The sequence below is a fragment of the Triturus cristatus genome, chromosome 12 (assembly GCF_964204655.1).
Source record: "Triturus cristatus chromosome 12, aTriCri1.1, whole genome shotgun sequence".
In the NCBI taxonomy this organism is placed as follows: domain Eukaryota; kingdom Metazoa; phylum Chordata; class Amphibia; order Caudata; family Salamandridae; genus Triturus; species Triturus cristatus.
Genome location: NC_140595.1, coordinates 610,827,480 through 610,845,053, shown reverse-complemented (window position 1 = coordinate 610,845,053; position 17,574 = coordinate 610,827,480). Strand labels below are relative to the sequence as shown.

Genomic DNA, 17,574 nt, shown 5'->3' with positions numbered 1-17,574 from the left:
TCTGAGAACTTCCCCTGACAGGAGGAGAGCTGACTCAGTGGAGTATTGCGCCCTGAAACCTGATTGAGAGGGATGTAACAACTCTTTCGATTCCATGAAAGCTTACTATGTATGACCTGGAGGTAGGCTTTTCACTTTGTTCAGTGATTCTATATGAGGATGTGCATGCAATGTAAAAATGCAAGATGTATCTGCCTGTATGAGTAATTACACAAAGAAGGATTTAAACGGCACCAATTCTAATCTCTTCAAAATTACTGAGCACACAAAGATTCCCGCAGCAGGTATCTGATTCCTGCAAGGTATTTTCAAATGCAACCCTTTCTAAGCTAGTACAAATTTGCTGTCACACTGCCTTTGTTGCCAATTTCTTTATAACGCATTTTTTTAAATAAATACATAAACTGACTGTCAGGCTCTGCTTTTAAAGCTCTGCCCCTTGTAACTCCACCCCCTTTCCTCTACTACACCTTGACCCCAGCTGAATCATTTATAACTATAGTAGCCAGTAGCCACACACCAAATCAACTTGTTACAAACCGGGACAAATGTTTCCGCTAGAAACCTATACAATGATATCACGCTTACTTCCTGTTGTTTAATACACAGAAACTGGAATTCCTCAAGTCACAGGTAGCGACACAACACAACACTCTTGGTTATCATTAACTGTTCAGTCACACATACTAATGACGTCTCAACTTTCCCTGCCGGTTTTGTGCGCTACGTCCAAGCGACAATGAATGCGTGCTAGTACGCGCGCATGCGCTCCGTTCTTCACGCTTCCGTGTAGTGCGGCGCGCGCATGAAGTATGCTATGTTGCTGGCGTTGCCTGACTATGGATGTGCGCATGTGCGTTGCGGTTCCTGACAGGCACGGGTTCGAAGGAACAGGGTGACATGTCTCGCCGGGCCCTGAGGCGGCTGAAGGGGGAACTGCGGGTTCAGGAGCCACTTGGTCCTGGAGACTTGCCGCCGGGGCAAGCTGAGCAAGAGGATGAGGAGGAAGAAGCGGATGTCCCTGTCCGGAGTAAACACAAGAAGGGCAAGAAACTTCTGCAAGAGAGAGGAGTCACCAACCTGTTCGAGCTGGTAAGAATGTCCAGCACATTCCAGTCATTGGTTGAAATGGTGCTACTGGGTGGAAGAGGGCTCTGTCCCAGTCCACGTGGGGCTGATCACGACCGGGGACGTATACTGAAAGCTTGTATGTGGAGTTAGCACTTTACGTGAAGGGGCACCACGGTAATACGTGCCTAAAGGGATCGATAGCACTCAGAGTAGGGGAACTGGTGGCAATCGTAAAACTAAAGTTGTCATTAAACTCCGACAATAGTTAATGAGTAGCAGCAATATGACAAAGATTGGGACCAGTGCTTTAAATGGGCCAGTACTGTCCGGTACGGAGTACCTGCACTTTTTTATTTTGAGAGGGGGAGTACCTGCACTTCTCAAGAGAAATGCTATACCTTTGATTTGAGAGTACCGGCACTTTTCAGAAACCAGCAAGTCCTCTGGTACAGAGCGCCTGCACTTCTATTTTTCCATTTCATGCACTGGTTTGGACGCCCTCGAGTTACCATATGTCAAGCCTGAGTAGCTTATCCAGTTCTTGTTCAAACTTCGCATTGTGATATCTACATTTTAAAAGGGAATGCCAAACTACAGGGACCAACATGCAAAGTAAAACCCAGGACTGGATGCCTTACTCATGCCTGTTGTGGTGCTCCGGTTGAACTCTGAAGCATCTTTTAGACGGCGACAATACTGACTGGAGAAGGTGTACAGATGAGGTGAAAAACACATTGTGGTCACACAGATACCTATTATAGAATTATTGAGCTTCTCACCATTGACAAGGCCACAGAGCTGTCCTATTCACATCTGCTTCTGAGGCACCTTTAAGTAATTGCTAGAGTGCTGCACAATGAGGCGCAATATGTTAGGTGTTGGGGGAAGTGCCTCCAGTTTGTAAATATGCTCCGAGGGTTGTGCGGCAACTGCTTATCAGCATGAGGTGGTGGCAGTTGCAGAAACGTACGAGAAGAGTAGACACTGTTGTTTATAGGATACTGCCATTTTATTAGGTCTTGACTACAGGCAGCTTTAATTTTCTGTTGTCGAAGATCTTTTGTGAACAATACAAATACTGAAAGTGGTCTTGTAGCTGGCCCATTGATTTTTTTTTTTTTTGGCTTTCTTGTCAGTCTCATGTTGGCTTCTTGTTCAATGGCTTTCCTTCCACTTCTTACTTCATGGGAGTGTATGGAATTTCTTGCTCTCTCATCATGTGTCACCTCTCCCCTCCAGTACCAATCCCTCTATATGCTCCAGGTTGCTCCTTCCTCAGCAAACATTAAATAAATAGCATGTCAGCTGCGTCATGCCATTAGTGTGTGCATGCATGGTGACACAGGAGAGCAAATACATCATCCTGTTGAGCCACCGTAGTGTAATGATAAATTCAGGTATGGCCATAATAAGCTATAGTTCATAAATCCGCATATAACCTGGAAATGTGAAAGTATTTTCCTTTCACTTGCAAACGAAAAAAAAATATTGAAATGAATAATGCAGAGGGGTATAGTAGCTGTCAAAGATGAGAGGGTAATATGGGAGGTAGAGAGAGAGAAATGGCCTTAAGAACTGTTAGCCCATCCTGGTTTGTGTGGCGCAGATGACTACCAGTTAAGTCTGCATGTTACTTTAGAGTGACAGCTGCAATATATCAAGTAAGTTGTACAGAGATCTTTTGCAAAGGGCTTGGTTTTGGCTGGTGAATGCTGAGGTTTGTCTTGGGGTACAGAATTCCATTTTACGAGTTGCTTGATTGCTGCTATCTACACTATGCCTTTTATTTGCTCGTGGTTAATAACATAGAAAAGCTAGCCAGATTTGTGCCCCTGGTTCCGTTTTTGACATTTCTGTAGAAATGGCAGCTCTCTCAAAGTCCTCTGTCATCTAACATGACTTTTCTTTATTTGCTGTCACTTTGCCCATCATTATTTTATAAAGCTTGAACGAATGCACCTCTGAGCAGATTTTGACACCATCTTTGTTTATGCAGATCACAGATGTGGACGGAGACCCAGAGGAGCAGCCCCCTTCCAATGCTGTGGCTGCAGATTCCAGACTGAAGGAATGTGATACAACTAAGACAATCCTGGACACTCAAGCAGGAGAGTTAACCAGTAATGGGTTCAGAGGAGGCGATGATGAAGCAGAGGAAGAGGGAACATCTGAAAGCCATCATCAGACACCAGCTAGTACGCAGGTACTTTATGACCTTTGTTGAATTCTGCAACTCATTGTATAGTAATCAATCTAATGGTATTGTTAGGCAAACGTCATAGAGCAATTTGTGGCATTGAAACTCCCCACTCTTTACTTCAATTCCAGGCATATGTTTGATTTGTCCACCGAGGTGGAGAATCAAAAATTAGCTAGCATTCGCGCCAAGAATTTTCAATTCTATTAAGGACACGGAGGCGAGGATTATGCTTTCTCCTTCTTTACTGTATCAACTCACAGCAGCCAATAAACATACAATTAGTAAAACAACTACATTGTCCATGTGACTTTGCGTCAGCCACGCCTCCTTAGCCCTCCATAAGAGCCCTGGTCACTGTCCCAGCCTCCTCTTTCTTTGCTCGAACTGTGTAAAGTCTAATAATCCACAACTTTCACAAACTCTTCCAACCTGGAAGTTTAACAGGAACCCAAGTCCTCTGCGCAGTCTTCAACGTGAAGATATCCGCTACCAGACTTGCCGTCTGATGTGAACGATTAACCGGAACACAACTTCCTTTCAAAAAGCTTCAATGTGAAGGCCTCTTCATTCAGACTTCTTGTCTGCACCTAGGAAAAAACCAACAGGAACAACCCGTAAACTCCATTTACCACAAAGGTTTATATAATCATCAACGGGTGGGTAAACATGAACAATCATATTGTGCATAGCCGGGTGGGATAATCCTCGCCTCCGTGTCCTTAATAGAATTGAAAATTCTTGGCGCGAATGCTAGCTAATTTTTGATTCTATTACAGGACCGGAGGCTTCGGATTATGCTAGTTTAACGCTTATTAAATACCACAGATGTTATATCTCCCACCGGCTTATAATAAAACTGTTTGAATGTCGACTCTGAAGACCAATCCGCACAATGCATAATGTCCTGAATACTAGAACCCAACATAAATGACTTTGAAGCCATTGCACCTCGCACAGAATGTGCGCCAAACATTTGAACATCAACACCTGCTTCCTTCATAACATAACGTAGCCATCTGGCTATAGTTGCAGCCGTCACCGGTTTAAAAGGTTTTTGTATTGCAAGCAAGAGCTGCGTAGAACCCTCAGACCTCAAAGGTCGGGTACATTCCTCATAGGTTTTCAAGCATTGGACCACACATAATTTTTCATTACTCGGAAAAGCATTATACTCAATGTGTCTAGACAGTGTTTTAGTACGACCCGTGATAGTAAAGGAAACCCCCTCCGGGGTAAATACTCTACCTGTAATATCCAACGCTCGCACATCCGATGAGCGCCTACAGGCCGAGAGGCACAACAGCATCGCCAATTTTGCGAAAAGCTGTTTTCTTGACAACTGACTATTCACTGGCCAACTGTTGAACAAAGAAATGACCAAGGACACATCCCATAAGCCCGAGTATTTGGGCTTGGGAGGATTTGCCATCCGAATACCCTTAAGAAGCTTGCATACCATAGGATGCATGCCCACCGGCTTTCCATCCACCGGTGCGTGCCCCGCCGAAATGGCCGATCGGAAATTATTTACAGAGCGGTAGGCAAGGCCACTCGCAGCCTTTTCCGAAAGAAAATTCACAATATCGGATAGTCCGGTCCCCACGGGATCCAGACTCCGTTCCACGCACCAACCCATCCAGCTTGTCCAGGCTGATGAGTATCGCTTCCTGGTGGAAGGGGCCCACGCTTGCCTGATGAAGCCTGAAGCTGCTTCCGAAATTCCCGGCATTTCCCACTGTTGCCGGAAATTCTCCATGCCATCAGCGACAACCTCTCCGATGTGATCAGAGGATGCTGCTCCCCGTGAGGTCCCAGGAGGAGAGACTCCGCCCAAGGGAGTCTCCTGGGAAGATCGCAGCTCATTTCCAGCAGTATCGGGAACCATGGCTGCGATTTCCACCGTGGTGTCACTAAGATCACCTCCGCTTTCTGCCTGAGAACATGAGAGGTTACTCTCGGAATGAGGAGGAACGGCGGGAAGGCATAATTCACTGCTCCCGACCAATCCTGGAGGAACGCGTCCGTGGCTGTCGCCACTGGATCCGGTCTCCAGCTGAAAAAGTGGGGAATCTGTCGATTCAATCTGGAGGCAAACAGGTCCGTTTGACACGGCCCCCAAAGCCTCTGCAGCCAGTGAAACATGCTCGGCATCAGCTTCCAGTCGCTGTAATCCCTCAGATATCTGGAGTTCCAATCCGCTATGAGGTTGGACTGCCCTGGAATGTATTCCGCTATTACTGTTATTTGGTGACGCAGGCAGTAGTGCCAAAAGTCCTTGGCAATCTCCACTAACAGGGGCGATCTCGTTCCCCCCCAGCTTGTTTATGTATCTCACGGCCGACACGTTGTCCATTCGTAACAGAATGCAGCAAGCTGTCTGTTTGGGCGACAGCGTCCGAATTGCAAAGGAGCCCGCTAGGAGCTCCAGACAATTTATGTGTAATTCTAACTCCTGGGGAGACCATCTTCCGCCTGTGGAAATGTCGCCACAACGCGCTCCCCAGCCCCAACGACTGGCGTCGGACTCGATGACTACTTCCGGCAAGGAGCCGAAGATGGCCCTGCCGTTCCACGCTTCCACGTGCCCCAGCCACCATTGCATCTCGTCTCGAACCTCCTGAGAGATCGGTACCAGGTCCGAATAAGCTAGACCCTTCTGAAGGTGCTGAATTTTTAGTCTCTGCAATGCCCTGTAATGCAGTGGTCCTGGAAATATTGCTTGTATGGAGGATGCCAGTAAGCCCACTATTCTGGCTATGGTCCTGAGGGACACCATCCGCCTGTCTAACATGGCTACTATCTCTTTCCTGAGATCCTTGAGTTTTGCTTTGGGAAGGTGCAACTGCGCCTTCTTGGAGTCTATCACAAACCCCAGGAATTCGGTGCTGGTGGACGGGGTGAGAGCAGATTTGGTCTGATTTATTACAAATCCTAGACTCTGTAAGAGAGCCATTGCCATTTGCAAGTGTTGCAAAACTAGAGTCGGGCTGTGAGCCATGATCAGGATATCGTCCAGGTAAATGATCATGCGAATCCCCTGCTCTCTCAAATGCGCGACCACCGGCTTCATCACCTTGGTGAAGCACCAGGGAGCCGAGGAAAGCCCGAAAGGAAGGGCCAAATACTCGAACCACCGACCTTTCCACTGAAATTGTAGGAAACGGCGGTGCGGAGGAAAAATAGGGATGCACAGGTAAGCATCCTTTAGATCCAACCTGACCAGCCAATCTCCCGGTTTCAAGAGGTCTGCCAGAAGGTGTATCCCTTCCATCTTGAAATGTTTGTATATTAGAAAATGGTTGAAATCCCTCAAGTTCAAGACTAGTCTGTATCCACCTCCCTTTTTCTGGACCAGAAAAACGTTGCTGCAAAAGCCGTGAGGTTTGTGATCGCACAAAGCTATTGCGCGCTTTTGCAGCAAGGCCTCTATTTCCTCGTCTATAAAATTGCATTCGTGTTGGGAAAAATGGAGAGGCCTGGGCCATGTGTCCTGACAGGGAGGCTCGTAAAATTCCAGATGGAATCCCTAAACCGTCTGAAGCACCCACGCATCCTGGGTCAGAGTGCGCCAATTGTGTAGATAATACTGAGTGCGACCCCCCAATGGCAGAAGAGACAAATCTGTTACACTCACCTGAGGAATTCTGTGCGTGGAAGCCAGCTCTGTTCCCGCCACTTTGGAATCTGCGCTTGTTGAAGCGGCGGCGGGTGGGGTAGAAGGTACCCCCTCTGGTAGAATCCCAGTCACCTCTTCCTCGTCCGAAATCACCTCTTGGGGGACCTTGGTTGGCGAAGCGGCCTGACGAGCGTCCCCTACCTCGTCCGGCCCTATTGAAAAGGCTCTGGGTAAACACCTTCTTTATCCCCGATTGGGCCTTGTCCAGCGACGTGAAAGTCCCTACATACTTTGACACGTCCTTCACGAAACGGTCCCCGAACAAATTGCCCTCCGCCAGCGGGCCTGGCTCAGCCGCGGCTAAATCAGTGAGATTAGTGTCCATGCGCATGAGCAGGGACTTGCGCCTTTCTGTTGATATGGCACAGTTGGCATTACCCAGCAAGCAGATTGCTCGCTGTGCCCACCCGGCTAAGATATCCGGATCCACTGGAGCTGCCGACTCTTTGGCCACCAAAGCCATCTCTAAAATCTTCGCGAGGGGACCCACGACGTCAAGCAGCTTATCCTGACACCCTCGCCAGGCCCTGTCTATCCCCTTTTTGGGGTCTCTTGCGAACTTTTTCAAAAACGTGAGCAAGCTTACGTCTATCTCCGGTGTCTCTGCTACTTTATCCGGAAGATCCGGTCGAGGGCATTCCGACCGAAGTCTATTCCTGACCTCCTTGTCAAACCCTTTTCGAATATTCTCATGTAGGTAGTCGATCACCTCCGGCGCTGGAGCCCAGTCAGTAGACCTCGGGTGCACTATCTCGCTAGGGTTGAAAGTGAAAGGAGTAGTGGACGCCGTCTCCGAAGGAGCCGGAACCACCTTCTTAGCCCTCTTCTTAGGGGGGGACTCTTCGTCCGTGGTATTGGTATCGGTATCAGTAGCAGTGGTGGTGGAATCAGTGTCCGCATAGACTCTCTGCTTACTCTTGGCCTTTCCGCCAGCCGAATACGCGTGGTCGCCACCCGCGGGTGGGGGAAGAGTATCCAGGGTCGTGGCATGTGGCCAGCGGCGCACTTTTGCCTGCTCTGTGCTCGAGCGTCCCCCGTGCTTCTCTTTGGTAAAACCATGACGTTTAGCAAAACTCTCCAGCTGCTTGGTAATCGGTTTTAAGGCAGCCGCCAATGCTTGATGTACAGTCGAAGGAACTGTAGTCTCCAGTGCCCTGTTGACAGAGGATTGGACCGAAGCGTCCAGAGCCTCTACTATATTGTCCTCAAGGACAGTCTCCTGCTGTCCCTCATAATAGACATCCTCCTCATCCTCCTCGTACCGTACCCACTCATTCATGCTTGCAAGGTGTAGGAACTGAACCAATCCACCAGTGGTAGAGGATCCAATAATGATATATTCCTGGAGGAGTAATGGGGGGGGCCAGCCCAGGTGCACACCAACAATCTTGTACCTAGCCCCCTCAGCAGATGCTGTATTTATATTCTTGCAGCCTTTTCAGGCGTCAGAGCCAATTTTAAACGATTTCTGGAGTGTGTGCTCACTCCTAGGGCGACTTCTCTTTCAGCCAGTCAGGCGTCACAAGTACGGAGCGAAAATGCGCTCCCAAAACCCCCCGGAAGCCGAGCTCGGCGTGTGCAGCCCAACGCGAGCCCAAATCCTACTGAAAACCAGCCCAAATGGGCTTCGCGTGAGCTGCACACGTCGGCCGGTAACCATCCGGCTCTACGTGTCCTCGGGCGATGAGGGAAGCCCTCGACACCGCGCTGAGCGCGCTGGGCCTTAACGGTCCGATTTAATGCCGCCCAGCGGCGCGGTACAAGTATGAGAAGCTCGCGCTTCGTAGCGATGCCATCGACATCGGGGAAGTAATATCGACGATCCCCAGCTAGCGGCGCAGAGCGCCCCTCCACCAACGCTGAATCGCGTGTGACCAACCTCGCTATCTACCATCACAAGTAAGCACTGACTCTGGCAAAGCGCAGCGCGCTGAAACAGTATTACGACAAAAGCGTCCCACATAAAAATAATGAAATCGAGGGGTACTTAGCTCGTGCTGTGAGCAGCAAAGAAAGAGGAGGCTGGGACAGTGACCAGGGCTCTTATGGAGGGCTAAGGAGGCGTGGCTGACGCAAAGTCACATGGACAATGTAGTTGTTTTACTAATTGTATGTTTATTGGCTGCTGTGAGTTGATACAGTAAAGAAGGAGAAAGCATAATCCGAAGCCTCCGGTCCTGTAATAGAATTCAGAGTGCCATGTTACTGATTATAGTAATAGAATTTGACAGAATGTATGTATATTGTATTTCTGTAGTGCAAACTTAGTCAATAGGCTGGAGTGCTGTACATGGTCTAAGACAAGCAGAAAGTCAACGAACCAGAGTAAATGTTGCTGGGTTGAGGATGCTTAATGCATTGCAAGAGATGAGTCTTCAATTCTTTCCGAAATAATAGCAGCATTGGGGCAGTCCTGATGGATACAGGGATTTTGATCCAGATCCTGGATGCATATATAGAAAGGCCTGCTGCCTTTTTTTTTTTACGCTCCTTTCTCTGCTGTCTGATGGTGTCCTGGCTGTACGTGTGCCGAAATTCACCAGAGATGTTGAGCTTGTCTACAAGATAAGAAAGGGTGCTGGTCCTGATCGCTTTGGAAATGATACAGCTGGTTTTGAAGATGGTGCGGTCCAGCCAGCGGAGACAATGAAGTTCCATCAGGATAGGGTGATGTGTTCATATTTCTTCAGGCCATGGGTGAGACGTGCTGTGGTGTGTTGGTGTAGGATGTCCCTAAAGTGTGCCAGTGTGGTGTCTGGGAGGCTATACAGTAGGGCATTACCACCATCAAGAGGCATGATTACAAAGGCTTGTTCTGAAGTCACCTTTTGGAAAAAATTCTTTGATTTTCATTAGAAGGCAGGGCTGGTAGCTGTCTTTGTATTTTTTTGGCAATGTTTTCCTTGAGCGAGAGGTTGGAGTTCAGGTTTGTATTGTATCTTGTTTCTTCTTCTTGGCAAATAATAGAAATTCCGTGTTGGTTGGGTTAAGCATCAGGTAGGCACTAGGCATCCAGGTCTAGATTATGTGCAGGCAATGTTTGAGGCGTTGAATATCTGAAGCAGAGGAGACTTTCAAGTGGAGTTGTGCATTGTTGGCATATTGTTGAATCTTGATGATATTTGTGAGTAGAGCACCAAACTGCTCCATGAATTGGTTGAAAATGACAGGTGCAGGAGACCTTGTGGAGCCCTGGGAGATTCTGCAGGTGATAGGGATCGTTTGCAAGCTGGGTAGAATGTTTTTTCATATTGAGCAACTTTGTTTAGATATAAGATAGATTGGTCACGGCAATCACATTTTTTTTTATTAGTTTATTTTAAATGAAACTGAAGTATTCTATTGTTGCAAATGCCAGTTGATGTGTATGCACCAAAAGGAACAATCATTCTTCTGATCATATGATTCAAGATTGAATAATATTGCAGTAGTAATAGGCGGTTGTTACCATCCAGAGCAGTCTTTTTAATATCGGGGCACCCTTCCATAATCAGTACATAATACGCTTTAAAACATCCCAAAGCTGTTGCATAATCTTTATTCCACATTTCTGTTATAAAATCCAAAGCTTCTGCCTGGGTCTTGCCACACAATTTATAATACAAAGGAACAGGTTATTTAGCTCTGCGATGAAGGACTTTTAGGCAAAGCAATAAAAAGTGACCAAGGGGGGTTGGAGATTATTTGCGACGTGCAACTTTTTTTTATACCTCCTAAAACCATTACTTGATTTATACGGAAGTCTTGGTACGTGACTTATCTTAGCCATCTGCAATGGACATAGTTTTGTCTTAACATAGGCATTCTATGCTTTATCAGTTTAAATTGATTGATTTCGAGCATGTTTTGTTTCACTGCAAGTTCAAGATATATATAAACTGAGTGAATGTCAGATTAGCTTTGATTATTATTCCAACTATCTTTGGTCCAATCACTTCTGGGGTATACCTCCCGTATCCCCTAAACTGTTGCTTGAAAGATTTTTTTCTTTTTTTTGTAGTTCCCTCCCACTTAGTTTCACAATGAAACAAAATGTGCTAGCACATATACACGTACTTAGGATGTCCTCATTAACTAGTCTGCAGAGGAAGTGCAACTCCATTCCTGAGGTCAACTTCTAACCTGATGTCTCTGATATTGGCGGAAATGGGGCAGGAAAAACACTACCCCTTCCCCCCCCCCCCCCCCCCCCCCCCAAAAAAAAATTCTCTTTCCAGGTTTTTGTTTTGAAGTTTGGTAACTTGTTTAATAGAAGAGTGCATACCCCTCCTTCCAACAATTTAGGTCCTGACTAAAGCCCAGCATTGCTACAGATGGTAGAAACATGTTGACCTGAAAGACCTTGTCTAACATCACTAGTATAACACTAGTAACACCAGATACCAAAGGCCATTATACCTTTAGAGGTATCATCACTATTGTTTTTAATCTTACCTCTTGACTCCATATTAAACCACTTAGGGGGTCTTGAGGTATTTTTAAACCTCACTTATATCACTAACTCACGTGCACTATCACGTAACATCTTAACCCGCTCCGCTGTAATCAGGCGTTGGAGCACACCCGGATGGTATTAGACCATTTGGGTGGGCCCCAATGAGGAAGCATGTCACCAACTAGGTTGGCGAGTGAGGGGTTTCTTAAAAATAAAAACCTTTTTCTTAAAAAGAAAAAAACCTTTTTCTCTCCTGTATCTTTACTATACTTTTTCTACATATACTTGTTCTACATCCTTGTGGACTTAAGGATAACTCCCTCGTTTTGTTTCTGGATATAATATAGGGGGACTGGGAGCACTCCTACCCTCAATCTCTCTTTTTGTTTATAAATTTAAATAAAGAAGCAAAATAAAAAATTTAAAACTTCAAAACGCTCAGTAAATGTGGAAAAACTTGAAATTGTAGGGTAAAATTAAAGTTGGTATCCTTAGGTTGAATAGTTTGAGCAGTGTTAGTGCATCAAACAAAATAAAGTATGGATGATGAGTGGCCTCAATTAAATTTAGAAAAGCTACAACCCTCCCAATATAATTGAAATTTAGATTTTTAGTTCAGGGTTGGGAAAAGTTGCCCAATGAGGTACTCTAAAATAAAGCTCAAAACAATACATAAAATGAAGCAATTGTCAAACAAATACACAAGTGATGATTAATAAAATTGCTTAATGTTATGTATTGTTTTGCAGTTCAGAACATTGAAATTGCTTAGTACACATATTCCATTTTTAACTTATTGCGGGGTTCTCCCGATTCCAATAATGATTCAGTGGGGGTCTCTGGACTCAAGTTAATATCAAGTGCGGTCCCAGAGAAGTCAAAAGGTTAAGAACCACTGATCTAATGTCTCACGAAATTGCACCTAACTAAACGTAAGTCAAGTCACAAACTAGCCAAGCACAAGGATGGTGAACGAAAGACGAAACATACCATGTACCCTAGGAACTGTTCCCCTTAGGATAGGATAGAAATGTATAAAGCGCACTAATACCCCCGGGTGTCAAGGTGCTAGGATAACACAGGTAATGCCCAGTAAAAGGTGCCAACCACAGATAGGTGGCATTATTGTCCAATTTAGGTCCAAGATCGCAGTTCTGGAAAAGATGCCAGACCCTCCTATGGGTAGCCGAACTGCCACCTCAAAAAAAACAAATGTGGTTGTTGTATTTTGTTAAGGATACATGTGAGGAAAGCCCCTAGAATACATGGAATATTAGGGCAAGCCCTCCTCGTGTTAAACATAACCTGTGAGATGTGTAACTGGAGGGTATTAAGGCTTTTTTACACTTTGGTTTTACCACTATCAAACTTCTCAACTGAAGCACTTCTTCATCCTCCCAGAGACCACTGCGACCTGCCCTGCATTATTGTAGAAGCTTTATTAGCCGCTTGTCTTTCACTGCGATTGAGGAAAAAATGTTCAGCTTTGATTTTTTTACCTTCGCCAAAGGGAGAATTGCAGAGGAGACAGCTTAATGGAAACCATGAGCTCTGTACACGTGGGGTGTCATGCATAGCACCCACAAGGATATATGGAGGCATGTGCCTCCATATCTTCGCCTGCTGCCCTTCATACTTCTGTTGTTCCTGAATTTCCCTGCTACTTCTTCCCATAAACCATAGGTGCTCATCTAAAGTGGCTCCTTCCCTTGATTGAACCAAAGACCTATTTGGGGTTCTTCAGTGCAGCATTGTTGGTTTCAAATTTGGGGAGACTTATATGTGCATAATGAGGAGAACAATGCATGTTTAGGTAGTAGGGCTGCAGAACATTGGCTACTCACATTTGGTCTACTCTGTTAGCTGCTATTCTCTCCAAAATTAATCCTGTTTGATGTGAAACTTAAGAAATTATGATATAACCCAGGAGGATTTTCCTGTTAGCAATATATGTAAATTAATGAACAGAATATAATTCAATACAAACCTCGTGATATTACCAAATTAGGCTTAAATACACATATTCAACTTACTGTCTCTGTTTTGTGCTGCACTTAGGCGTTTAAAGGAAGGTGCTTGGCATTTGCAGTCCTCTCCCATGCACTCATGGCATTCTTACTTTATTCTTTAACCCTGTCATATATGCAGGTTGTTAATGTTTGACTACTTCTAGTTTATGAGGAGGGCTTCGATGGAAGTAGACACTTCCTTACAAGGTGTCGCTTAAGAAAATAAAAAGTAAGGCTATCCTTCCATTAAGACCTACTGAGGAATGGAGGGTTTCCCTCAAGTCCTCTGGTGGATGGGGTTTTAATTCACCTTCCTTCACCATCACCCACTTGGTCTTAATGGATAATGGGCTAAGTGATCATGCATTGGGGTCTGATTCTGTACCTCTTGGTGTTCCATACAGACTGACCCCATGTAAGTACCTGTCCACTTTATCCTCACAACGGCGCTCTTTTGTGAATGAGCAAGCCACTTGAAGAATTTGCGTAACATTTTATAGTTTTTACCATCTTAATGTGTAAAGAGACGTAACTGAAGGATATTGTTTCTAGCTTTGGTTCTCAAAGTAAAGCTATAACAAATTTTGCCTATGCCCACCATCACCCCTTTCTACATGTAGGACTTTATTGCTGAGAAAATACAGATTAAAAGACAAAAGGGAAAGGTCCAGCTTCCCTCGATTATACCACACATAGAGAAGAAAATATTTCAGGTCCAGCTTACACAGACCACGCTAGATATAGGGAAGAATATGTAGTACGACGAGAGAAGAGTAAAAGGGGATATTTTAATTTTACCCTCTTTTTGCATTCTAATTGGATGTTATGGAGTGCAGTCAGAAACATGAGGATGCATGGGGGAAACAATGAAAGTAGATAAACTGGAGACAAGTAGAATAAAAGTCCAGTTGCTGTAGAAAAGTTAGTTTAGAATGTAAATGTAGAAACCTTCATATCCTATAGCAACATTATTCTTCCTTTCTAGATTCTGGAAGTTGTTTGGAAGAATCTTGTTTCATAGCAAGGTAAACATAGAATTCTATTAGCCAAGTGTCAAATGTTGGTGGGTTGCAGCTAGCTATTTATGTATGTATACAATATTGTTATGAGCTATATTGCCATATTAAAAGCAAAGAAGATGACTTTTCTGAGTCCCCTGTTGTAACATGCTGCCTGCATTACTTGTTCTTAGGTAAATAAGGTTGTCTAGCATCCGCCTCAGGGCACTGATCCAGAAAATTGAAGAATTGAACTTTTTGCACTTAAATTGCTCAAGAAATAAAGTTTAAAGTCTGGACGTACCAGACTTACTTCACGCAGTGCTTCAGTTATCTTTTTCCTGGACAAGTGAATATTATTGTTTCACCATGTGATACTATAGATGTGGGCCTCCAATTTTTGGATGAATGTGTTGGATAGAGAATCTAGCACATTTTTGGAAATGTATAACATTTTTGGCCGGACGTTCATCTAAATATTATTTATTCTACTAATTAAGATTGGTAAATGCAGAATTCATGTCTATTAATTAATACGTTCATGCAAATCCGATTGGGGATTCAATTAAATAGTACTATCCAAACAAGTTTTATTTCCAAGTCATTATATGTATTCTTTTTTTCTTACTTAGAAATACATCAATTGATCTTACTCTCTGAGTTAATCTTGTAGACGGACCACTCTCTAAACTAAACCGCAATCGTCATTAAATGAATCCAGTGATTTCCTGTATTAGTCATTAGTGTGGTCAGATCATCAACACAGAGCTTTACTTAGGGCAATCTAATGTGCATCCAGAAAGTAGGAATGTCTTGAGATTGCCCTAATTTAATTCCAGAAGTTGTATACATGAGGTAAATACCGAAGCAGAAAGGGAGCATCCTTGTGACTTTCCACATTTAATATTAAATTCATTGACACGCTTCATATTCACCTCGATTGAGACAAATGGAGCAAAACATAATGCTTTAAGATACTATATATATATATATATATATATATATACTGTAATTGCTGTGCCATCGAATCCCATATATAGTTCCAACTTATGTGTGAAATGTGTTTTCATCATCAGCTGTAATAGTGATTGGTACATGTTTGAAAGTTGTTGCAAAGTCTATAGAAGCAAACATGTCATATATATGGATTTTAATTTAGCCCTTAGCCTTATTAGTCTTTATGAATTACTCAGCGTATGTCTTTATTCAGTCAAGAGTATATTTTGCAATCAGTATTGGTCTATAAGAGGAGCACTCCAGTTTGTCTATGCCTGTTTAAAGATTTTTTTTAATTTAAGACTAAAAGCTCCACTTTGTGATTTTGATTAATTTAGCAAGCATTACTTGGTCCTCTTTGGTAGCGTGGGAATTGATCAATAGTTTAATTGCTAACTTTTGGTTATATAGAGTTATAAAAATCCTCAGGAATTTTCAAGATCTGTTGTTGGTCTTTAAAAACAAGTTGCGTGCTCTGCTCTCATAACTGATCAATCTGTTTTCGTAGTGATTGAGAGGGCTTTTCCTGCCTTAGCTCCCAGTTGGTATGTAGAGGGATTTTAATACATATGTTTGTTTCTTTTGTCATTCAAGATATCTTTTTATCTTGTGTTGTTTGCTAGAGCCATCTAATTTTAGTAATAGTAGTAATGATCTTTATTCAGTAACCAAGTACCATCAAAGTGCACATATATAAAAACATTGCAAAAGGTGTATCATAAAACCATTTTTTCACATGTCATAGCACAATTGATCAAGAACAACACTAATCATCTACTTTGGCCATTACTAATGTGCAAACGGGAGCCGGAATCTGTGTGCAAATCAAGCAATAAATACATAGAAAATACATAAAAACTATCTTCCAGCTGTATATGTAAAGCAATATAAATAAGATAAAAACAGTCATGAACATTTTTGTATCTAGTCATTTATGGGCACAGTCAGTAGTCTATCACGTTTATGCCACACAGCCAGTAAAAATTTGCTCGTAGCAATAGCTATTACTGGAGTAATGTCACTCCTTAATATTCTGAGGGCCACTATATATTTTGTTAATTTCAGATTTTGGCATACAGGAATAATCAATTTTCGGCGTGGGACATGGTAACTCGGGCAGAAGAATAATATGTGAGCCTCATCTTCGTCTGCCAGGCCACATGCTGGAGAAGTGTTAATACCGGGGGCTTTGTGCCATTGACTCATTACTGATCTCAACGGCAGGGTGCCAAATCGAATACAGATATAGAGACTTTTGGCTAGGGGGAAGAAATGAAATATAAAAAATCCTCGTAACGAGAAAACAGCTTTATGTCTAAAAATCTGTTTGTTAGTTTACCAATTTAATAATTATTTAAATGGATATCGTGGATGTAAGTCCAATAACTAGACTTTATGATGTTAAGGTCGGTCTTACACATTCTTTCTGGGTTAATCTGTAACCTTGTCAATCCCAGTTTGTTAAACCAGTCGGAGTCAAATTTAACCCAGAGTATTTACTTGGCACCCCTTATGCTCAACAATTCAACAAGGCAATCTCTGAGTTCCTTCAACTCAGTAGTGACCCATAATCGAATCCAGTAAATGACTGGTGTAAGGGCGGGCAGATCAGCAATTCTTTTGAGTCCTGGATCATAAAGCAGCGGAATTAATGGTGTACTTCTGGGGTCAGAAACCAGACTTCTGGCAAATCCATTTTCTGCAGCAGAGAGTTGGGAAGCATCAGTACATCCCCAAATCTGAGCTCCATATAGGGCTGCCCCTTGTGCTTTGCCACGATAAACTTCCAGAGCTGGCGATACTGCACAGGAACCTGTTTGCTTATATAACCTACTAATAGCATTTGCTCTATGTTCTAGTAGCAGTGTACTTTTCTTTTTTTTAATATATTTCTTTTTATTGAAACAAGCATCAGTTCAAATGAACAATACAGAGGACACACATAGTGAATAAATGATGGCGGCGCACAAAGGAAGAGGATTACATTTTGACACAAGAGGGGATCATCCTGGGGTAAGAGGGACATTTGGTTCAAGACAAACAGGTGGCTCACAGATTTCTCCACAATAACTATTCCAAGGGTTCCAAATACGTGCCCATTTTTTTGGGCATCCCCTTGAGACATAAACCGTCTTTTCCCTAAACATACCCCAGTCAAGGTCCCTCTTCCAGGCCTCCAACGTAGGTGG

At 43.7% G+C, this 17,574-nt stretch overlaps 1 protein-coding gene across 1 annotated transcript in view; it reads left to right on the top strand.

Annotated features, from left to right (window-relative positions):
• The first annotated feature begins 819 nt into the window (after positions 1 to 819).
• TCF25 (TCF25 ribosome quality control complex subunit) overlaps positions 820 to 17,574 on the top strand; it is a 722,186-nt gene continuing 705,431 nt past the window's right edge. The window contains exons 1-2 of the mRNA XM_085639175.1: positions 820 to 1,092; positions 3,068 to 3,274. Coding sequence (XP_085495301.1) covers positions 844 to 1,092; positions 3,068 to 3,274 — 456 coding nt within the window. The 5' untranslated portion in view covers positions 820 to 843. The remainder of the gene's footprint in view (positions 1,093 to 3,067; positions 3,275 to 17,574) is intronic.